This window comes from Bos javanicus, chromosome 14, assembly GCF_032452875.1.
Source record: "Bos javanicus breed banteng chromosome 14, ARS-OSU_banteng_1.0, whole genome shotgun sequence".
In the NCBI taxonomy this organism is placed as follows: Eukaryota; Metazoa; Chordata; class Mammalia; order Artiodactyla; family Bovidae; genus Bos; species Bos javanicus.
In genome coordinates this window covers 68,122,946-68,146,857 of record NC_083881.1, presented here as the reverse complement: position 1 = coordinate 68,146,857, position 23,912 = coordinate 68,122,946, and the positions used below count along the sequence as shown (strand labels likewise).

At 40.7% G+C, this 23,912-nt stretch overlaps 1 protein-coding gene across 2 annotated transcripts; it reads right to left on the bottom strand.

The window, feature by feature from the left end:
* Positions 1–3,087: 3,087 nt before the first annotated feature.
* Positions 3,088–23,842, bottom strand: MTERF3 (mitochondrial transcription termination factor 3). Of its 2 annotated transcripts, none has more exons than XM_061439321.1 (8): positions 23,597–23,842; positions 20,258–20,606; positions 18,595–18,747; positions 13,945–14,134; positions 9,509–9,656; positions 9,058–9,129; positions 7,526–7,687; positions 3,088–3,352 (listed from the first exon to the last, which is right to left on the bottom strand). In XM_061439321.1, exons 2-8 carry the CDS (start codon positions 20,589–20,591, stop codon positions 3,158–3,160), a joined length of 1,254 nt encoding a protein of 417 aa, XP_061295305.1. In that variant the 5' UTR covers positions 20,592–20,606; positions 23,597–23,842; the 3' UTR covers positions 3,088–3,157. The 2 variants fall into 2 exon arrangements, with proteins under 2 accessions (XP_061295305.1, XP_061295304.1); XM_061439320.1 differs by lacking the exon at positions 23,597–23,842 and adding an exon at positions 22,497–22,570.
* Positions 23,843–23,912: the final 70 nt, after the last annotated feature.

The window sequence follows — 23,912 nt, the reverse complement described above, 5'->3', positions numbered from 1 at the left end:
CTTGTTGGCTTCTACCTTTTTTTTTTCCTCTGTGACACCACAATTTCTTGTATTACTCAGCACTATATGCCGTACTAAAAAGGTAATGAATGCCTGCTCCCAGACTAGATTAGCCAAAGTGAAGTTGGAAGATAGGAAGAAATGCAATACATTTGTAAGCTGGCAAATTGCCTTACAAGAACTCATTAAATTGTTCTCCCTTCTTCCCTACACTTCAAGTTTGTTTGCTGGTTCCAGGGTGAAGGTGACAGGAGAAGGAAAACCTTTTCAAGGGGTTATACCCAGGACTGTCACAAAATCCAGCCCCTAAAGGTATTAGGATGAATCACAAGCTGGAATCAAGATTTCCTGGAGAAATGTCAACAACCTGAGATACGCAGATGATACTATAATGACAGAAAGTGAAGAGGAACTAAAGAATCTCTTGATGGGGGTCAAAGAGGAGTGTGAAAAAGTTGGCTTAAAACTCAACATTCAGAAAACTAAGATCATGGCATCTGGTCCCATTACTTCATGGCAAATAGAAGAGGAAAAAGTGGAAGCAGTGGCAGATTTTATTTTCTTGGGCTTCAAAATCACTGTGGATGGTGACTGCAGCCATGAAATTAAAAGATGTCTGCTCCTTGTCAGCAAAGTTATGACAAATCTAGACAGCATATTTAAAAGCATCCCTTTGCTGATAAAGGTCCATATAGTCAAAGTTTTGGGTTTTCCAGTAGTCGTGCGGATAACAAGAGCTGGACCATAAAGAACACTGAGCGCTGAAAAACTGATGCTTTCAAACTGTGGTGCTGGAGAAGACTCGAGAGTCCCTTGGACAGCAAGGAGATCAAATCCTAAAGGAAATCAATCTTGAATATTCATTGGAAGGATTGTTGCTGAAGCTGAAGCCCCAATACTTTGACCACCTGATGGGAAGAGCGGACTCAGTGGAAAAGGCTCTGATGCTGGGAAAGATTGAAGGCAAAAGGAAAAGGGGGCAACAGAGGACTCTGCTTAGATAGCGTCCAACTCTGGTTAGATAGCATCAGCAACTCAATGGACATGAATTTGAGCGAACTCTGGGAGACACTGGAGGACAGAGGAGCCTGGTGCACTGCAGTCCATGGGGTTGCCAAGTTGGACATGACTTAGTGACTGAACAATAGGTATTAAGCCTAGAGAGCCTGGACATTTGCTGATAGCCATTAGAATTGATTAAAAAATCATTTTTTATTTTCCTTCTGGCATATGGCAGGATTGCACTTCTCCATGCCTAAAGATAGGCATGCCTATGTGATGCTTTGACAAAGAAAAATGTGAGAAATTTTTAACAGCAATTTTTCACATTCCTTTCCCCTTCCATAGATGGGTTACATTCCAGACATGGTTGAAACTCCACCAACCTCCGTCACTCAGATAATGTGGAACAGAAACTATCTGGCCCCAAGTTGGACATGTGTGAGATTAAAAACGTCTCTGATTAAAAACGTCCACATTCTAAATCATATGCGGTTTTAGGGTTGTTCATTACAGCAGCATAGCTAGCCTGTTCTGAGTCGGTAGTTAAGGCAAAATGAAGTTCTGAGCCTTAGAAAGACCAGTTTGGTTCCATGCTATGCCTCCTGGCTGAACCTTCTTCCACGTTCCCTATTTTTTTTTTTTTTTAGTAATTTATTGTTGGTTGCACTGGGTCTTCATTTCTACAAGTGGGCAGCAATGCTCTAGTTATGGAGAGCATGGGCTTCTCATTGTGTGGGCTTCTTTTGTTACAGAGCACAGGTTCTACAGCTCCTGGGCTGGACAGTGGGCTTAGTAGTTGGGCTTAATTGCTCCACCGCATATCTCTTCCCAGACCAGGGATTGAACCTGTGTCCGCTGCATTAGCTTTAGCAGGCAGACTCATCCACTGTACCACCACGGAAGTCCCTGTGTTCCGTTTATTGAGCTCATCTGTTAGAGAACTCCATGAAGACATGTATCTATGCCACACTCACCACTGTATTCTACTCTGTTGAGGGAATGAGTAAAATACATTAATAAGAAGACCCCAACCAATTACGAGTTAGTTTAGTTTCTCAGTTTCAGGACATCCAGCACATAGAACCCCAATGCACAACTAACTATCCCTAAAGTTAGTTGTTTTAAAACACCGGTGCTCCTAGTTCTGCTCCATGTGGACCTTGCTGAGATTGCAATACCCAAGATGGCCTCTTCACTCCCTTCTGTGGTGCTCAGGGGTTAGAGCTGGGACAACTGAGGTGTGGTCAGGGATCTTATTCCACCTCATTTCTCCACTAGAATCATCAGACTTTTTCCATCCTGGCTCAGGGTTCCACGTGGACAAGCACAGATGTACACATGTTCCATGAACCAGAGAGACCAGAACGCGCTGCCTGAGTCAGTGTGGGAGCGGACTACAAAGGGAGCGCAAATACCAGTGTGGCTTCCTGGGGGCACCAGCGTCAACAGTCTCGTGATCCTAAGGCAGATACCTGAAGCCATGATGCCTCATCTCACAAATAATCACATCCTGTGCCCAGGATCACATGTCTAGATGGGAAACAGGAAAAAAAAGCATCATTTCATGCTAAATCTTTATACCCCGGCCACAAGACAAAGGTTTGTTATGTGGCCTTGTACTACATCTCACTGCTGTCCTTGAGATGACTTTCCTATCCCTTTTTCTTTCCAGATTCTCAGTAGCCAACTGTGGGCAACTTTCAATATCTTTCTTTGCTCAGGAACATAACGGTGCAGATAAACCAAAATCGAATCTGTTCTGTAGCAAAATCTAAGAGAGTAGTAGATACTAGATGGATAATATGGCATGCTCTGAACTCCTAACAGGTCAAAGAAAATAGAGCTGTCTTGTGATGAAACGATTTTAAAAGACCTTGAAAACAAGAAGGAAAATCCTCCACTGTTCCCGCCTTCACCAGGATAGCACACCAGCCTGGTAAACAGCCTCCCTTTCTCTAAGCTTGCATTTTAGTTCTCTTTCCCAAGAAGGAAGGAAATGGTTGAGTCAAATGTGAGTTAAATCACCAGAAACTTGGAAGAAGCATCTATCAGAAGTGTCCCCAAATTTATAAGAGGTCTGAAGCATTTATTTAAAAATATATTTATTCATATATACATTCACTTTACATTATTACATTTTAACATTCATCAAAAACTAAAGAGTTTTTAAGAATTTCTCGAAGTCTTGTATTGATGCCTTGGCCATCCCTTCACAAAATATTCCATCAGGCACAGATACCAATTTGTCTAAAGAGATGTAGTTAGGTTCTGTCGGGTCATACTGTGCTCTTCCTAAATAGGCAAGAAACAAATGTCTTTCTTTGACTTTAAACAACCTTGTATTAAATACCTAGAAAAGAAAAAAAGAGTTAAAAAAAAACACTGCATACTAAAATATGAATTATTAAAATGTTTATCTGGCTAAACAGTTTAATAGATTAACAAATATAAAGAATTAACCACATGTTCAATAAATATGGTAAATGCTAGAGGGTTTAAACACTTTGGCTTCTACTAAGAAATTATGATTAAAAATTAGGAACTCAAAACTAATATTCAGAACAATTCTAAAATAATAAAGTGCTGCACTGTAGGCAAAGACCAGACTTATTTGGAGAGACCAGAGGAGCTGTTTAAAAGCAAACCCGAAGGTCCCACCCCAAATCTACTAAATCAGAAACTTTGAGAGTGGGGCCCACAAGTCCTCCAAGTGATTCTGATGCTTGCCAAGCTGAAGAACCAAAGTAAGAGATGGTGCTTTATGGCATGAAAAATTGGGTAAGATTTCACAATCTGGGAAGCTTCCCTATTTCCCTTTCTTTCCTTTTAAATTCCTGTTGCTCCCTTTGGTATTAAAATGAAATGAACCTGGACTTCAGGGGAGTACTTAACTGCTTTGGAGTTAAAACTCCTGAGGAATGGGGTAAATACAGTAATTTTAAAAAAGAGTTAGAAGCAGGCTAAATCTGTAAAGCCAGCTGCAAGGAAGATGGGAGAATTGCAAGATGTGGCCAGACCTGAATGGAGCCCTGAGCTAAAGAGACATCTGTGAGGCTCCCTGGCAAGGCCCAGTGAACTACATTTCCTACTAGGTCTCAGGTCCTTCCCGTGACTGTGTTTCAGATGCACTGGGGACACTCCACATAGCACATAAACTCCAAGAGTCTGTTTATATTCAAGTGGAAACGAAATAATAGTAGATCACTTGGCAAGGACGTCGTGAAAAATGAGTGTTGAAAACTAAAGAACTTTGAGAACAGTGGCCAAAAAAAGTACAGTGTGCTAACTCAACATGAGATTGGCTTGCTTTTGGAACATCTTTTTCTCTCTCTGCAGAAACAAATTATGCGCTACTCTGCCTTCACTGTGGCAACTGCATTCTGATTATCGTGTTATTATTGCTCAAAAGACATAAGAAGCGTTTAGATGTTCCTTAAATATGACTCTTCCAGTCACTCTCAGCTTACACAACATACAGACAAGACCACACATGACTCTGAAGCTCCCAAACTATTATTCATTTCCTAAATACAGTAACGCTTTGAGGCAATTATACAGCTTATGACTAGATAACTATATTAGTTTCCCGGTGGTTCAAAGTGAATTCATTATGATCGATTTAGATTTGTAGGCTCTTTCAAGTTCAAAAGTCACTGCTGAAGTTTTTTTCTCTCTCTCGATCCCCTTCTGCCCCAACATGGGACTTCAGCTCTGCCTTCACAGAAACCCATAAGGAAAGAGGAGAAACAAGGGATAAGCTTAGTTCCTAAAAGTTATTTCTTCCTTGTTATTACTCTCACTGCTTTTGTTACCTTTTACCTTCCATGGTCACTGCTCTGAAATGACTAAATTAACCGTAGTTTTAAAGTTAGAAGTGCTTCTCCATTTTCAATTAATCATAAAATTATGTACCAACCAGCACTGTTATTTGCATGAGAAAACTGTTTCCTACCACTAAGTTTTTAAAGCACCAGCCAAAAATTTTAAGTCTACATCAGTTCCCTCACAGTACTGGCTGTCAGTCAGCCTATGTTTCCATTAATGAAGCTTTTTTGTTAAAGGGAAAAAAAAAAAAAATCCTACGTAGGAGTCTGAGAATCCTCCCAATGTGAAAGCCACACATCTATAACCGGGCTTCTCAGAAGCTAGGATCTGGGGTACCTAAAAAAAAACTTTGTTTTTAAACAACAGATTTTGATGTATCTAGTCAAGCTAATATTTTTCTCTACTTGCAAGGTTTCTGTCCATTGTTAAACCCAACTCATTCTACTGACAACTCAAATGTCACTCCTTAGAGCAGCAGATCTCAGGTGAGAGCACGGGTTTTCAAACTGACTGCCAGGGTTCTAATCCAAGCTCTGGCCCCTGTTACCTGGGTAACCCTGGACAAGCTACTGAATCTCTGTATGCTTAATTTCTTCATTCGGGAAGTAGGGACACTACTACTACCTACCTCATATGGGCTGCTGTGAAGATTAAATGAATACATACAAGTAAAGCAGTAGAGACAGAGCTGGCACATAGTAAATAAGCAATCAATAGCTGTTATTATTTCTAAGATCTTCCTGCCTCTCCTGAATTAAATCAATAGCTGTATATGGTATCTAGCTAAGACTCTAACATAATGTAAAGCAATTTACATTCTAAAAACCTGTCTTCCACACTAGATTACAAGTTCCATGAGAATACAGACCATGACTGATTTTTACATCCTCAAATCACATTCTCTTATCATGCTCTGCTGTCACAGAATTATCTATCAACCAAGTGGAAAACTGTTATTGCTTTTTAGTTGAAGATTACTTACATTATGATGGTTCCATAAAGCCAAATTTGCACCCCTGCAGGCTTCTAACACTTTTTATAATGAATACTCATACATTTGATGAAACAAAAATTCTCTATTAAGGGCCCATTCACAGTGAAATATGATAGGTAAATAAATGTTGTTTGTGAGGAAACCGTACCTAATGCAGGCTAGTTCTGAGAGTTGTATTAAAGTCATGTTTCATTTCCCACCTTTTCATTGAGAACACATGTAGCAAATGGAGGAATCACTTTAATGCAATTCAATCTTTCATTTATCCAATGAATACTCACTGAGTGTCTATTCACATGCCAAATAGGAAAGAAGGATGACTTTCATTAGATTCATTCATTTGTTCAACAGATATCTATCCAGTACCTACTAATTGGTCCCTTCTAATTCCAGGTGCAGGGAATTTAGCAGTGTATAAATCAGACAAGACCTGCTTTCAAAGAAACATTCTTCTGAACAAGCAGATAATGTCACTCACCAGCTAAAGAACAGGAAAGTCTGATCAGCTTAGAAAACATAATTATGGTGTTGGCATGATGACTAACTGGAGTTAAGAACTACATGCTTTGATAGGAGATCATTACAACATGGCTTGTTAACTAATGGATTTAGGCAGACTGTGAATACATTTAGAATGGAAAAAATCTTTAAGGGAAGTGATCTATTTCCATGTGAATAGAGAAGCGTACAGGAGAGAACACATTAGATTCCAACAGGCCGAATGAAGACTAGGTGCAAACCACAGAGAAACAGATTCATCGCTTATTTTTCCTCCAGAGATGTATATGGGTGCCCTTCTCTCTCACAAGTAATCCCGTTATTACATTTACTAGATTGTGGTCTTGATACAAAGATGGGCAAAAAGAAATATGGCCTTAAACGACCCAGCAATCCCACTGCTGGGCATACACATCGAGGAAATCACAATTGAGACACGTGTACCCCAATGTTCATCACAGCACTGTTTACAATAGCTTGGACACAGAAGCAACCTAGATGCTCATCAGCAGACGAATGGATAAGAAAGCTGTGGTATATATACACAATTGAATATTATTCAGCTATTAAAAAGAATGCATTTGAATAAGTTCTAATGAGGTGGATGAAACTGGAGCCTATTATACAGAAAGAAGTAAGTCAGAAAGAAAAACACCAATACAGTATATTAATGCATACATATGGCATTTAGAAAGATGGTAATGATGACTCTATATGCAAGACAGCAAAAGAGACACAGATGTAAAGAACAGACTTTTGGACTCTGTGGGAGAAGGCAAGGGTGGGATGATTTGAGAGAATAGCACTGAAACATGTGTATTACCATATGTGCAATAGGTCGCCAGTCCAGGTTCGATGCATGAGACAGGGTGCTCAGGGCTGGTGCACTGGGATGTCCCTGAGGGATGGGATGGGGAGGGAGGTGGGAGGGAGGTTCAGGATGGGGAACACATGTACACCCGTGGCTGATTCATGTCAATGTATGGCAAAAACCACTACAATATTGTAAAGTAATTAGCCTCCAATTAAAATAAATTAAAAAAAAAATATGGCCTTAATACAGCTCTCAGAACTCGACTGTGTTTGGTCTGATTCCTTCACAAACAGCATGGGCGGCTTTTCACAAGCCGAGAGCATGGTGTGCTTGTGCAAGTTCTGGACGAGGGGTGGCGGCAGCTCTTCAGGGCAGAGCTGTGAGCGCCTCACCTGCGGGAACCTGACGATGACGTGGTGGGGCACGCGCATCACATTGTGCACGTAGTCGAAAGTCTCGGTAAGTTTCCTTTTATTTGCAGTCAGCATCTTCGGGATCTTGGTGATCATGTGTTGAATTTCATTCTGCTGAAAACCTAGTTCAAGCCGAAAAACCTAAAAGAAAGTAGAGTTGTGACGAAGCACAAAAATCATTGTTTGTTTTTGTTCCGTCCCTAAGTTGAGTTCAACTCTTTACAGACCCCGTGGACTGTAGCCCTCCAGGCTTCTCTGTCCATACGATTTCCCAGGCAAGAATACTGGAGATCTTCCCGACCCAGAGATCAAACTTGTGTCTCCTGCATTGGCAGGTGGATTCTTTACCATTGAGCTACCAGGGAAGCCCATGAATCACCAACACAAATAGTTATTTTGGTAACATGCCAGAAGACACATTAATTCTTTCAAAATTAAAGGACATTAAAATCTGGAGATGGCTATGCCAACGCCCGTAACGGTTCATGACTACTTGCTTCTGGGGTAACCTGAATTTTAAACCTCTCTCTTGAGGAGGAGCTACTCACAGCCCTGATGACCATCATGAAGCTCACCAAAGCAGCTATCATAATTACAAGACAGAGGAACAGTGCCCACCGGAGGCCTGGTCAGGTTATCTGTATGGACCCTACACCACACAGACTGGCAGGAAGATTATCAAAGTGCTTTCTGAGCCTCTGCTCCTAAGCACACTCCTAATCATGTCATCTGGAAATGTTACATGTCAAAATTCCAGAGATGATTCAAAAAAATAAAAAAATACTCCAATGTGGGATAGGTCCTTTGTGTGCGTTCAGAGTATCCTACGCTTCCCCACCATCCATCGCTCTCATCACTTTGCAAGCGACCCCCCTCCACTGGACTGTGAACTCCACAACGGCAGGGACTGTCTCCCTGAAAAAGAACATGGGCAGAAGCTCAATACAAATTTCTTCAACAGCTGAGTACTGAACACTTTAGGCACCTCAGCAAATAGGCCTTATATAATAATTTCAAATCCCATGACCGCTATGGGACACTAACAAGTCAGCTGCCCCTGGTTCTACACAGCAGTAGAGTGTCTGGTGTGTTCTCTGATGGAACTAGAGCTGGGTCCTGGCACAGCCATGTGCGGGCACTACCCTCTGCAAAGAAGCTCCAGATGCCGCCGCTCGCCTCCCACCCAGGGGACAGCAACACAGACCCTCATCCTGGGCAAAGGAAGTGGCTTCCAGGTCCCACCCAGATGCCTAACCTGCTCTTCTAGGACTATGGTACCAGTGTCTGCAATGCAACTTACTCATGTAACACCTGCTCAATATGTGAAAAAATTATAAACTAAAATAAACCGCCTGCAGTATATTTATCATACTATTTCCTAGGTCCACCTGCTTAGAAATACCTTCTTTTACAGTCTGGTTTTCTTTAAGATGATGAGAGCAAAACCCATTCCCTTCAGAGGACTCACACACTTCAGAAGCAGGTTTCTCCAAACCTTGTTATTGTCCTACCTTCATGTTTTCCTTCACGGGCTCCAGACTTCCAGTTAGTAGCCTTGGGAGACGAATTACCAGATCTCTAGTCTACAGTTAGAAAATAACCTATTATTAATATACATGCACATTCAACTAGTTTGGAAAAAATAAGGCATAACTAAGATGTAAAAGTAAAATTTAAGATATGACCCAGGAGAGAAATGCTAAGGAGCCCAGAAATACAAACACTTATACTGTTTGAGGAAAAAAACAAACGCTCAAAATAATAGTTAAGGAAGAAACTTGATGGAATTATCATAAGATGATATAGCAATATCATTAACCTAGTAAGGTAATCCATTCTTGTACAGAAAATACCAGGCATTGATAGAATTCATAGGGGCCAGGCATCAGTTAGAAACATGAGCTTTAACAGTTACTAAATGTAGCTGACATGGAAACATACAATTCTTCAGTTCTCTTTTACCTTCTTCACACTAAGTTTAAGTTCTTTCTGAAAAAATCCCAGTCTGTTATCCAATCTCTCCACTGAAAAACTCAGAAGGAATGGTGCATTTCTGACCATCTGTGCAATATCCGCCTTACTGAAATTTTTTGACTGCAGATAAGCCACCCTAGAGAAACAAAATACATGCACATATCGTAAATATTTACTAGCGTCTTGCTACCTTCGAAAGTAACAACTGTTTTTAAAGCATTCACAAACCAAAAAAAAAGTTTAAGCAAAAACATTCTATAATAATGACTCAAATATGGTTAAACTAAATGGCTTTCCAGGTGGCACACTGGTAAAAAAAATCTTCCTGCCAATGCAGGAGGTGTTAGAAATGCGGGTTCAATCCCTGGGTCAGAAAGACCCTCCAGAGAAGGAAATGGCAACCCAGTTCAGTATTCTTGCCTGGAGAATTCCATGGACAGAGGAGTCTGGCGGACTATGGTCCATGGGGTTGCAAAGAGTCGGACATAACTGAGCAAGCACGCACACATTAAAACAAAACAAGTACCCATCCAGCTTTTCCATTTATAATTTGAAACAGAAAATATTTCTGAAATCCACTAAAAAACAGATTCGCTTTTCAGTTAATCTGACTTGTTTTACTGGTTGGTTAAAAAAAAAAGAGAGATAGCTTCTGTTTTAGAATTTTTTTTGCTAAGAATAGAAAACAGAAATTAAGAAGAGATTTAGAACTCTTTTTACAAAGAAAAATCATCAAGCATGTGGCTAAGACTGGAAAGAGGAATTTTTTTTTTTTTTTGGCTGTCTCATGGTCTCATGGCGTTAGGGTCGTTAGGGTCTTAGTTCCCTGAAGGGAGCTAAGCAGTGGAAGCACAGAGTCCTAAACTGCCAAAGAATTCTTAGAATGTATTTCCATAAATAATTTTCACTATAGTCTTTAGTATGTAATTTGTTAACAACTGAGAAATTTCCTGCTGTTTCTGGGAACCAAAATAAGGCAGTAAAGTCCAGAAAGTACGACTATAAAATAACATTATTGATTTTTAAAATCTATAAACATAGTGAAAACCAGTTTAAATGGCTCAAATATTCTAGGACATTATTTTGTTAGATTCTCATCAGAAAAACAAACCCCTGTAAGCCAGATAAACTTCCCACATTGCATTTGAAGAAACACAGAATAAGAGAAGTTAAATAACTTGTTTTAGGCCGCTAGCTAATTAATGACAGAGCTGAAATTTGAACCCAGGCATGCCTAACCCTAATGACTATGATATTTTTATACCATGTATCAGAACTTATATTTTACACTAAATGACTATTATTCCTTTAAACCAGTCCCTTAGAGGAGATGAGAGGAAAAAAATTGATAAAACTACACAAAAATTTAAATGCAAAGCAAAAAAAAAAAAAATTCACCAACCAAGTCAGACAAGTGACAGTTTGGGAAAAATATTTACAACATGTCATAAAGAACTAATTTTGTTAATGCATTAAAAAATGCTTACCAAAAAAAAAGAAAAAGGCCCAATTAAAAATGGTAAAGGACACATATAATTTACAGAAAAGGAAATGTAAACAGACATTCAACATATGAAAAGATCCTTCAAACATCTGATGGTCTAAACATCATTCCCAAAACTACAAGGTAATGTTTTTATCAATACAATGAACTGAAATTATAAAGCTCAATGACACTATATTATGAGGATAATAAGGAAGCTGGCACACATGTACACTGTTGGTGGGAGTGTAAACGGGAAAGCCTACATGAAGGGCAATCTGTCTATTAAAATTATAAATGCATATACCCTTTGACCTAGCAGTTCTACAGATATATACCGATGTGTGTGAAATGATTTCTATAAAAGGGGAGTCGCTGCAGCTTCTCTGTGACAGTAAAGACTAGAAAATAACCACTGTGTTTACCAAAACGGGACTATACAGATCTGTAGCATGAACCGAAAAAGGGTTAAAAAGAATAGGAAGAGCCAATAAAAAACTATCTCTGAAATAGAGTTAAGACTCTGAGGTGCAGCACAGTTGTATAAATGCTACCATCTGTGTGTGTGTGCGCTCTTGTGTATGAGTGCATACAGACACACATACATGCTGGTGTATGATAAAATATTCTTAGCTAATTGAACAAAAAACCTGATAATAGCACCTGCCTATCTAGACAGGTCTTGCAAGGCTGATGAGGAATAGAAATAAGTAGGCTGGAAAGGACAATTACAATTTTTTTCTTTTTTTGGTCACAGGAGAGACCAACATCTGATTAAAAAACATTATTGAAACTGTTATCTACTGTGATAACTTTTCCAATAAAAAATTAAGATACAAGGCCCAGCCAAAAAAAAAAAAAATTCTACTAACTTAAATGCACACCATTCATTTGAAAATTCTTAAAAACAATCAACCAACTCTTTAGTATGTTTCAAATTCTCTTCATTGAAAAGCAAACAAATGTATGTAGTCAGTGCAATCACAGATATTCTAGAAAATAAATCTGTACATACCAGAGCCAGAAGCTAAGTTCAAAAAAAGATTATACCTTTGCCTCTTCTAGGAGAAGCTTACTTTTCATTGTATCGCCTTTAAGTGGTAATTTATGTGGTAAATAACCTATTAAAAAATTCCAAGTAATTCTTTAAAAAATGTTCCAGTTTGACAGCCAGGTTTAGGAACTGTATAATTAGACTATACTCTGTATATGAAAATAATCTTTGTTATTCTCATGTGTGTATGTATGATCTTGAGCAAGTTAACTCAACCTCCTTTTAAATGTATGCTTCTTTCATAGAATTAAAAGTAGGGAGGCAGTACAGTACAGTAGCGAGGACTCTGTAGTTAGACTAAGTGGATCTGAATCTCAGCTTTGCCACTTAGACTGGATGGAGCATCTAGGGCAGATTATTTAACCTCTTTCTGCCTCTCCCAAGGATATAAATAATAAAGGTGCATTGGGCAGCCTCTGAAATGGTTCCCAGTGATCTCCACCTCTTGGGATGTACTCTTCCTTGGACTACATCCTGAGCGAAAGGGCAAGCTGGTTTTTACATGGGGAGAGGAGGAGTGTTCCAGACAGTCAGGAGCAGAGCTGGCCCCGTCAGACTGAGTCCCTGAGAAACATTTCCATTCCTTCTGACTTCTGAACTGTAACAGCCTGTCTGCGTTACACAGACTCTAAGTCACATGAAGGGAGAGAGGACATCTCTAAATGCCTTGCTTATATAGTAAGGGCTCAAATTATTAAAGAATAATTATGTAAGAAATATGTTTCTTTGTTGTTGTTCTGTTTTTTCCTAACTCAGAGACCTTCAAGGAACTATGGAGCTCTCCGAAACTGGTGTGAGAACAGTCTGGGTGAGAAGATGAGAGGCAGATTAGTTAGGAGAAGGTTGCGGCATTCTTCATGTGAGATAACGGGGACACGAGGTCAAGTATTCAAAGGGAAGATTAAGATTTGAGATTGATACAAACAGAACCAACAGACCTTGGTTATTTCTTAGATGTGGATGATAAAAGACGAGAAGTCCAAGTTAATACCAGTATTTCCAATTTGGGCAGCTTAGTGAACAGTGCTCTCACGCAGTGAGTCTGGGAAAACCTGATGAGGTCGGAGTGATGAAAAATCCAAGATGTGAACTTAAAAGACCCAGACTCTGTCTTACTCTCTGTGACGCTGCCAATGCCCAGCAGGATTCTCACCTCACCGGTCAATAGTACCTGACTGTATCAATTCTCACAAATTCAATAAATTCCTTGAATATTGAGTGAAGTACACAGATATTTATAAGAGCGCTATTAAAAAAAAAAAAAAAGGAAAAACCAAAATAGCCAACTGACAGAAGCAACTAAGCAAATTATACAGTATTTGCCAAAAGAAGGTTAAATATCTACCATCCAACATTGGCCAGAAAGAACAATAGAAGAGATGAGGCTTTCACATCTTAAGTGTGCTCTCAGATAATTCAGCCATTTGTTAATGGATTAAAAAAAAACTTATCCCAGTTTCCAGAGAGAAACAGCAAAGTAGTGGCTTAGCAAAAAATTGAAAGCATAAAAATAATAATGGGTAGCTGAACAAAAGAAGTAATTTGGATACTTAATTTTTTTTTAAGTATTTATTTATTTGGCTGCGCCAGGTCTTAATTGAGGCACATGGGATCTCTGACCTTCACTGCAGCATGCGGGATCTTTAGTTGCATCACTTGGGGTCCAGCTCCCTGACCAGGGATTGAATCCGGGTCCCTTGCATTGGGAGCACAGAGAAGTCCCTAGATACTTAATTCTGATCAAAGAAGGTCCGTAACAGAAAGTCACATTCACATTCATTATGTCAGCAGATCCTTATGCTGCTGAGACTTAAAAAAATAACTTACGCATGTTATTTCTTCACAGCCCCTTCTTGAGTTATGTGAAAATCAGTCTAACAGCCCTACCTGGTCTTCAGATTTTCAAGGTCTTCAGAGAAAATAGCGTAGTTTTTTGTCAGGAATGGTCCCAGTTGGGTATCCTCTATGCCCAAATCTTTAAGAAACAGGAGCATTTGCTTAATGTCTTTTTCAAAATCCAGTCGCAGGAGGAGGTTGGCTGCATCGGGATGTTTTTCTATCTTGGATAAATCCACTCCTGGAATAAATGACAAACCCTGTGTGAAGATACCTGTGTGGCTGAGTCATTAAACGTCATGTATAGAAACACAGAAAATACTGATGAAGGTAAATGACCTGCCCAAAGGAGACCTGAGTCAGGCCAACAGAAACTTCTAATTTGGTTGCAGAAATAAAAATACATTAAAAGCTAGTATTTCTTTCAAAGTCATGTATAAAGGAAAACAGTGCATTTGGGGCTAAATTTCTATCCATCATCATCGTCATCTAAGGGTTCTTGGATACTATTTGCAGGGTGCTTATGAGCCCTTACTGATCTCCATGGTAACTGCTTCACTGATCATTCTGCAGGCTAACAAGCCCCATGAACTGCTACTTTCTTTGAAGTTTATCATTTTAGTTATAAGCATTATTTTAAAAATTGGTTTATGAATCCCTCCACAGGAGGAACAAAAGCAAACCCTATGTCTTACTCACTTTACTCATATTTCTTTATTCATATTGTCTTTAGCATAAAGACAAGAGCCTCGAAGGAGCTCATGAAACAGCTCATGAAATATACAGTTCTCAAGTAACAGCGAAGCAGAAAGTACACCACCTTCCACCTTCACAAGGTCTCAGAATCTGAGGTAGTCTAAGCAAATGAGACAAGGGACAGGAGAGGAAGTCAGAAGAGGGAGAAAGCAAGTTATTGGACTTTGGTTATGGATATAATTAGATGTCCACCTCAATTAAGCAGGGAATCAAAGTAAATTTTGATTCAAAATTCTCATTAAAACTGAGTATTTTATTCTCTGATTTTCCTTTTTATCTGATTAAAAAAAAATCAAACATGAATAGGAAAGGCCTATTCCTTATCGTTGGAGAAGGAAATGGCAACCCACTCCAGTGTTCTTGCCTGGAGAATCCCAAGGACAGGGGAGCCTGGTGGGCTGCCGTCTATGGGGTCGCACAGAGTTGGACACGACTGAAGAAACTTAGCAGCATTCCTTATCGTAAACATGAGATAATAAGGTATAATTTTATTTAGATATTCTTTTTCTTTTTTAAACTTTATATTCTTAAAAATATTTCTTCAGGTTAAAAAGTAGCTCTCAAACTGTTTTCTAGATGTAACTTTACAGTCTTAAATATAAATGCAATGAAATAAAAGCACTTTTAAAAATGGTGTCTATAATTCCATGTATTAGATCCAAATGTCATTCTAAACCCAAACTTCTTGACATTAAACAGGCATTGATATGATGATAATTAACAGAAAAATAGATTACACAAACACACATACACGCAGAATGAAGACTAAAAACAGATCCAAGATGAACTAAAAATCGAGTGTTAAATAATAACATTTAAAATCAGTGGGGGAAAAGATGGACTGTTCATTAAAACACAATATGACATCTAGCTATATATTTGAAAAGTAATTGTTAATTCCTTCTATAGCTGATACAAAAATTAATTTCAGATAGATTAAGACTCTAAATATATACTAACTCTAAAATTATTAGAAGAAAACACAGACTTAAAAAAAAATAATAGTAAGTTTGACTACATGAGGACATGAGACCTACTGCATGGCTTTCTGTAATATATGCATTTGCTTAGAAAAAGATGAAGAAGCTACTCAACAAACTGGTGATGGTGGTTACCTTCATAAAGTGAGACTGGAGATGGAGAGGAGGTTAGGTTCTTTCTCCTTAATAGCTGCAGTTTTAATAACTAGATGTAAGTTTTCTATAGTATAATTTTAAAAACTGTACTAACAGAAAAAGATTTTAAATTACTGGGTGGGTGGATAAATAAGATAGAAACTATCTTATTTATTTACCACTAAACTATCTTATTTAAACACAGTTCCAAAAATTTGTGATAAATGTGGGAAGGTACGCTTTAAAAATCACATCAAGGGTCTGGACTTCAGTTTAACTCAGTATTGCAGCTGACGTGTGCTCCAGTGCCTCGCTCAGCATGAGCTGTCAGGCCCTGACTGTGCTGAAACCAAATTCCTCAAAAGCTGCTTCTTAACAGCAAAAGGAGGGCAGAGTCTCACCAGGAGGGCACACCGCTGTCAGCACAAATCACGTGGGCTGACTCAACGATTTCATTAAGTTGAAAAAAAATAGTCACTGATGCCTCTTATGGACCAGGCAACTTCTGCGGATATAAAGAATGAATAATACATGATGCTAACTTCTAGGTGACCACAGCCCTAAGTTGGCTTTGACCCATCAGTTCAGTTTGGTTACACACACTCTGTGTATCAGCCAGCATCTGGCAGGCAACAGAGGTTGCCCGAGCAAGTTCAAATGAAAAAACTTTAATGAAGGGACTCTGTACAGTGATGTGAGCAGAGTTACGGGAATAAACAAGGGCATCCTTAGTGCTAGAGAGACAGGGAGGCGGGAGTCTCCTGTGAACCCAGAGGGAGCTGCAAGCTATTAGGCAAGGGCTGCTCTCAGTAGGAGCTGTTGCCATGGAGCAAGGCAGTTACATGACCCAAGACAGGGAAGGGACAGAGAAAAAATGCTCCCACCTGCCGTCCCCCTCCTCCTGCATGTGCCTCCCACGACTAAAGCTGCTCAGAAGCCAGCTGACGAAGGAGCCTGAGCACAGAGATGAGCCTCCTGGGATACAGAACAAGCAGAGAAAGGCAGGAAACAGATCTGAGACGCAGAGGAAGAACCAGGACACTTGGGTCCTCAAAAACACGACTGGGGCTTCCTGGGTGGCTCAGTGGTAAAGAATCCGTCTGCCAAGGCAGGAGACATGGGTTGGATCCCTGAGTCGGGAAGATGCCCTGGAAAAGGAAATGGCAACCCACTTCAATTAAAAAAAAAAAAAATACTATGTAACAATGGGATCGTGGATCCTTCTAGGGCACTGTCATTTAAGTTACTGCCAGGACGTGCTGTTGAAGGATCAGCATACAGATGAAGGAATGGCTGAAACATATTTCAAAACTCTAAGTATACTGAAGATTACTCAAAGGTAGGGGCCACATGCCCTTCCCGTGGGACCTCTCCCAAGGCCGAGGACGTCCTGGGCTTCCCTGCTTGCAGATGTCATCTTTCTCTCTCCTTTGAACCCACAGAAGACTTTATTTGTATCTTTTATGTGGAATTTATCACTGTACCTTTCGTTTTTGGATTTCCATTATTATTTAGATGCTTCTGAAGACCTGAAGCTTCTTGAGAACAAAAGCCATTCCCTATACATCTGAGTAACTTCTACAGGGACAGATGTGTAAACAATTATAAAGGTGTTCTTAGTGTCCAGACTGAGGTAAGCTGGGGGGACACCTAGAGGAGAGTCACTCTGTCTGAAGGGTCAGAGAAGACATTTGGGAAGTCACTTGAACTTGAGTTAAGTTCTCCAGTTGTCAGACCTGGCCAAACAAAAAGGAGGGGAGTGGTGGGCAAGTGGAGCTGAAGGGGTGAGCAAGGGCCAGACCAGGAAGAGCTCAGAAGGATTTCAAGTAGGTCACTGACACAGCCAGATCCGCATTTTAGAAAGAGCACTAATATTAGAGAGAGTACCAGGGAAAACTGCTCAAAGGAGGACTATCAAGTTAGGTAGCTCCTTTTTCCGGAAAACTAAGGCAGTAACCAAGACATGAGAGAAACAGATGGGACTGTGATAATCCCGCCTATCCTGTTCCTCTCAATCCCTCAGTTCATTATCTGGGAATGTAGAATAAGAGAAACACCAGATGCAGAGATAACAGGAAAAGCAGAAAGTTGCAATAAGGTGCTAGATTGAAAAATAAAAGAGGACTCATCAAAGTTTGCAGGGAGAGCTCTTGGCTGCCTTTAATCCTTACTAGTAGTCCAAGAGCACTCCTAGAGATGCCATCCAAAGCAGAACAGTGGGCTCCAGAGAAAGGTCAGGGCAGTAGGAAAATGGAAGGAAAATCATCTGAGAGGGTTAGGAAAAACTGTCCTGAGCGGCCACTGGAAGGTGTGCGAAAGTTCAAAGAAAACTAAAGAATTCAAAGAAGGGAATCAAACAAAAAACAAAGTAATTACTAACTCCAAGAAAATGAAAGGTTGTACAGGAAGAAAAACAATCATAGCACACTTCCTAGAGAGCAGTGAGCAATATTTAGAATTATAATGGGATCAGTGACTAATGATTTATTTCCAAAATTGTTAATATAGCCTATTGGGAGAATTGAAGAGAATGAAGGGGAAAATTACATGTGTGCAAGAGATTAACTGATATCTAAAACTGATGAAACAAGCAACAGCACTACAAGCGATTACATGGGCATTTAGAGATTAAATACCAATAGAAAGAGCTGTAAAAGCAGATAGTCCAGGATGCAGGTCAGGAGGCATGAAGCTGGGAGTATGGTTTTTCACTGGACGCCTTTTCACACTATTTGACTTTTAGGCATGTACATGTACTTTGATAAAGATAGAAATGCTAATTTTAAAAGTAAGGCAAAACAAAAAAAATGTGTGGGTTACTTAGACTTACCTAGAAGCACTAACTTCCTCAGAGTCTCGGAATGATCCACATAGTCTCGAAGTGTGACTGAAGATGGGGGCAATGGAGGGCCTGCGATAATCTGAACAGCCTCCTCGTCAGAAATCGGCTGCAACGGGGACAATGGAGGCACATCATCCAGTCCTTTGCGGCCAGAATGTAGGAAAGAAGCAAGTTAGCTTTCTAATCTGTATACTTACATGTTCTTTCTACAAAGGCAGTCTCTTGCCTAGTTTGCTTCTTTTTAAATCTTGGCATCGTTTCTGAGTTAAACATCTAAAAATTCCATATATTTTCTACCTTCTAAGAGATAAGCTTAAGACTATTTAGATAACCACTACTATTCCTCCAAAGTAAGAAATTCGTTGGTGAAGTCCTGTATAAAATTCCTTTCCTTTCCTTCACTTGTCAACAGGTATGAATGCTTAATGACCTATAGTACATTCTGAGAAAGACTGAGTCTACTACCATAGCTTGTTAACTCGGGCAAAAGTACAACATACTCTACCAGCCTGCACTGTATGGATTAAAGTCATCATATCCTGAAATGTCATTTTGATCTGATCTTTTCTCCTCCAAATTATTCTCAAATATATCTTTAAGAGGATTTCTATGATTCTGTTTTCATCACCCCCAATCATTTGCCACAAAGTGACCCTCTCTAGTACAGCCTTGAGTCTGAGGTTTTGTTATGGCCCTAGAGGTAAAGAACCCGCATGCCAATGCAGAAGACACAAGAGACACAGGTTTGATCCCTGGGTTGGGAAGATCTCCTGGAGGAGGGCATGGCAGCCCACTCCAGTATTCTTGCCTGGAGAATCCTATGGACAGAGGAGCCTGGCGGGCTACAGCCCATAGGGTCGCCAAGAGCTGGTCATGCTGAAGTAACTTAGCATGCAGGCATCCAAGTCCAACACAGTGTAAAAGACCCTGGGAACTGTAACCCGCCTGAGGCTGAGGAATCAGAGCCTTGACTTTACGTTCTACTTTTCTGTCTCTAATCTCTACCCTTTCTCGTTTCTCACAGCCAGTCTCCCCTCACGGCCCTCACCGCCCAGCTCACTTGTGTTTATCATCTACTTAACCTAACATTATCTCATCTGTAGTGAAGTATTCCTTGCATAGGAATATTCCTAGAATGGGAAGCACAGGCAGGAGAAGAGTGACTTAAAAAATTTACACGAGGGAGTTTTTTGGGGTGTTCTAGTTGTTCTTTTTGTTCTATTTGTTGACTGTGGTGGCTGCTACAGAACTGAAAGCATGATGTCAAGATTCATAAAACTGTATACTCAAAAAGGATGACTTTTAATTGAGTAAAATTATACCCTAATTAGGTATATAGAATAGGGTAAATTAGATCCTAATAAACCTTTTAAAAATATCTAAATAAAGAACATAGAAAGCAAGTGCTATTGGCATAGCTATAAAACTATCTTAAACATATTAATCTAAAAACTTTTTTCTTAGTAAGTCAGAGGCCTAATAAAAGCAAGCAGATTATTACGTAACAGAAGCAAATGAATAGAAGTGGATTGTTCCTTTTCTTTCCTGACACCAAGTATGACTTGAAATTGGCTAACGAAATATAAACAGGTAGTTTGTTCAAACTACCAGGGTGAGGCAAAGGGGAGTTTTCTGAAAGTTGAAAAAGTACCTTCTAGGGACAGCTCAGAATCAAGGCCGGGCATCTTTTGTGTCTTCTGTGGCGGCTCATTCACGGAAGGAAGCAAAGTGCTTTGGGCACAATTAATCTCTCGCCTACTTGAGTTGGCAGACTGGGAACTATTCCACATGGAGGAAGTCCTGTAAGTCCTAAAACCCCACTGGAGAAAGCAATCCTCAGAGGACGCATGGGGCTGAGCAAAAACGCCACACAACAATGTTTTTCCTGGTCTCTGAAAACCTTTTCTGAGTTGGAGAGCAGTCATGAAGCTGCTCAACTTAACTGAGTTGAGCCATCTGGGTATCTGTTGGGCTGACAGGGCCATTTTTCTTAAAGTTGCCTATAAAAGAAATACATAACCATCAAAAAAGAGAAACTTATTTCACTTAAACATTTAAAACAGTATTCAAACCACAAAAAGATAAAACTGGAAATTACTTTTGCTGCTTAAAAGGTGTTTATTACTTTAGATGACTAAAGTGGTCAGATGTTTTTAAGCATGGGAAAAGCAAAAAACAAGGCAGTTTCAGTTACAAACCAAAAGACAGGAACTTCTGAACTGGAAAGATAAAGATATGCTTTACAATTTAAAAACAGAAAGCAAAATCAGTGGCATGAGAAAAACATTTAAAACAAACATCTGTAAATATTAAAATTACAGCTGAATCTGTTAATAATTAAAGAAAACAAGGTGATGCAGTTAAGTGCTCTTGAAATTTGATTTGAAGGACATTTGAGAAGCAGATTGCTGATCAAAATAACACTGAATTATTCAGATGCATTTTATGTATGTACATTAGTCACAAAAACAAGAAGAATTCTACTTAGTCTTAAATGAATCATCAAAATATTATCATTGTAGAAGGTCATTTCTTGCTTTATTCTCAGGTTTGAACACTATTGATTATTTCACAGGTAAAGCTGCTCCTCAAAAGAGAACTGAACAAAACCAAATTCTGTTTGACTGCAGGAACAAAGAAAAAGACTTTCAAAATGGACGGGTGGGGTGGGGTTCAAAACTAATAAGCAAAATGTATTACAGACAGAAATGTATTACAAGCAACCAGAAATGGATATATGTATATTTTGACTGAAAAAGTGGTTGTTTATAAAGAGATTTTTTAATCAGGAAATAACTTTTATATTTAGCCAGCTTAATTAAAGGGTAAACGATGCATTTTTTATATAATAAGACAATCCATTAAAATATAGCAGAGAGTCCAGCATGTGGAAAATGCCCAACACGTTAGCCATATAATAATCATCATATTCACTGATTACACAACCAAACATAAATGAGTTTGGACTTAATTGTTGCATACAACTTTTTGATTTGTTTCTCTCCATACTGAATTTCAGAAGGCACTGGCAACTCACTCCAGTACTCCTGCCTGGAAAATCCCATGGACGGAGGAGCCTGGTAGGCTGCAGTCCATGGGGTCGCTGAGGGTCGGACACGACTGAGCAACTTCCCTTTCACTTTTCACTTTCATGCATTGGAGAAGGAAATGGCAACCCACTCCAGTGTTCTTGCCTGGAGAATCCCAGGGACGGCACAGCCTGGTGGGCTGCCGTCTATGGGGTCGCACAGAGTTGGACACGACTGAAGCGGCTTAGCAGCAGCAGCATACTGAATTTCAGCTTGTTTTATGTTTGGCATTAGACCAAATAAATGCTTCAGGGTCTAAGCTCTTCTTGGAGATCTGCGGTTTAGGGAAGTCTCCTGAAAGTAATATATAAAAGTGAAACGTCTCCCTGTCATTCTGAAATGATTTTAGAAAGGAAAAATGTAATTACGCAGCCTTATGAGTGATTTTTGTTAAACTCTGGTGGGAAATGAGCCTCCAAATCTGCCGTGTTTTTCCTCAGAGCTACAACATTCATTCCCTGCACAGCAGTCTCATAAGGGCATTCAGATGGAAGCCAGAAGACCACAATTCTGCTACTTGAGGATAAAAGTTTCTCAGGGTGGTTCAGCACGACTGGCCCCTGATGGGGGATTCAATAACCATTCTTTAAAAGCCAAGTTTTTAAAAGCTTATGGGTACAATAAGACGATTCTTCAGCTCTAAAATGTTCTGACTTCTCAAGCATTCTGTCCTCCATCAAACTTCTGAAATCCCCGATTCACTTCAAAGTCTCTAGAGCCAGGCTCAAGTCAAAGCTCTACCCAAAAGAAGGGAGGAGAGGGTGAGATGTATGGAAAGAGCAACATGGCAACTTACATTACCATTTGTAAAATAGATAGCCAACAGGGAATTTGCTGTATGGCTCAGGAAACTCAAACAGGGGCTCTGTATCAACCTGGAGGGGTGGGATGGGGCGGGAGACAGGAGGGAGGTTCAGGAGGGAGGAAATGTATGTATACTTACAGCTGATTCATGTTGAGGTTTGAAAGAAAAAAACAAAATTCTGTAAAGCAATTATCCTTCAAAAAAACCCCCCAAAACAAAACTCTCCCCACATCAGAAAGATCAACTTTTGCATTCTATCCATATTCATTAAACGGTCTTTACACAAATAATGTTTATCCTTCTGTTTTTCTTGACAAGCGCACTGTCTTTGCTACATCATCATTTCATCGCCGTGTATACTTCTAACAATCGATTATTGTTAGTTCACGACAGCAGGGCTCTGTCTGTCTTTATCCCTGCATGCACCGTCTCAAACTCTGTATCCCCCAGGCCCAGAGTCTCGCACTGCTCCTACGTTTTCTGGGCAGAAATGAATCGGTTGCAACTACGGTAAACTCATTTGCTTACAAAATACTTAAAATCTGGTAAAGGCGTCTGCGTCAAAAGCCAAAAGCCTTAAGTAAAATTTGAAGTCCACTAACACATATAGACTAGTTCTCCACTGTACGCCTTAGTAGTTTCATTGGCGCTTAAATACATTCGCCGAGGGTGCAAGATTTCGACCTCTGGGAGGCTTAGATCGGGAGACTGAAAGATGGGGAGGAGGACGGTTTGGGAATCAGGGGCCTCGGGAACACGGCCTGACCTCCCAACCCCTCCCCGCCCCGGCCATTCTACCAGGTCCGTTTTAGGTTCCCCCAAACCCAACTTCCGGAGGAAGTCCCCCTCACCATCTAGACCTCCTTCCGCGTTTCCCCCACGCCCCCACCGCCCGGGCAAAGCGCGCTAAACACACCAGCGTCGCGGCGCGCCCTTCTCACCCGCCAAGGGGAAAAAACAACATCGCTGACCCTCAGCGGGGCCGCGAGGGCCTACGGAGCCACGCCGTTCAGGGGCGCGGCCTAGAGCCGAGGAGGAGGAGGGTGGTGGTGGGCCGAACCGGGAGCCCCCCGGGCAGGGAGCGCTCCCCCTTTACCTGTGGCCAGGCCTTCGCCGTCCGCCCGCCCAGCCGGACCCCGCCGGCCGCCCCTCGGCGCCGCTCTGCCAGCCGGCGCTCGCTCTCCCGCCGGCCCACGTGGGCTGCGGCCGGAGCGGGCTAGACCATCGGCGCGGCTGCGCGGGTGGGGAGCGGGCGGCGCGCGGCGAAGTAGAGCCGGCCGCAGGGGGCACACGGTCTCCTTCCACCGTGAGCGCCGCAGACCCTTCCGATGGGCTTGGGAACGTGCCGCGTGTCCCTGCGGACGCCCCTCCCGGGGGCCCGGGCCGGGCGAGCTGCGTCCACCCTCCGCCCG

Bases quoted from the DNA above. Each gene is read 5' to 3' on its own strand.
- MTERF3 (XM_061439320.1), bottom strand. The intron at 18,748-20,257 runs GTACTTTTTCAA...CTGGCCGCAAAG, and splicing joins TTCTGAGCTGTCCCTAGAAG to GACTGGATGATGTGCCTCCA. The intron at 7,688-9,057 runs GTAGGACAATAA...ACTTTCTTTTAG, and splicing joins CCGTGAAGGAAAACATGAAG to GTTTTTCGGCTTGAACTAGG.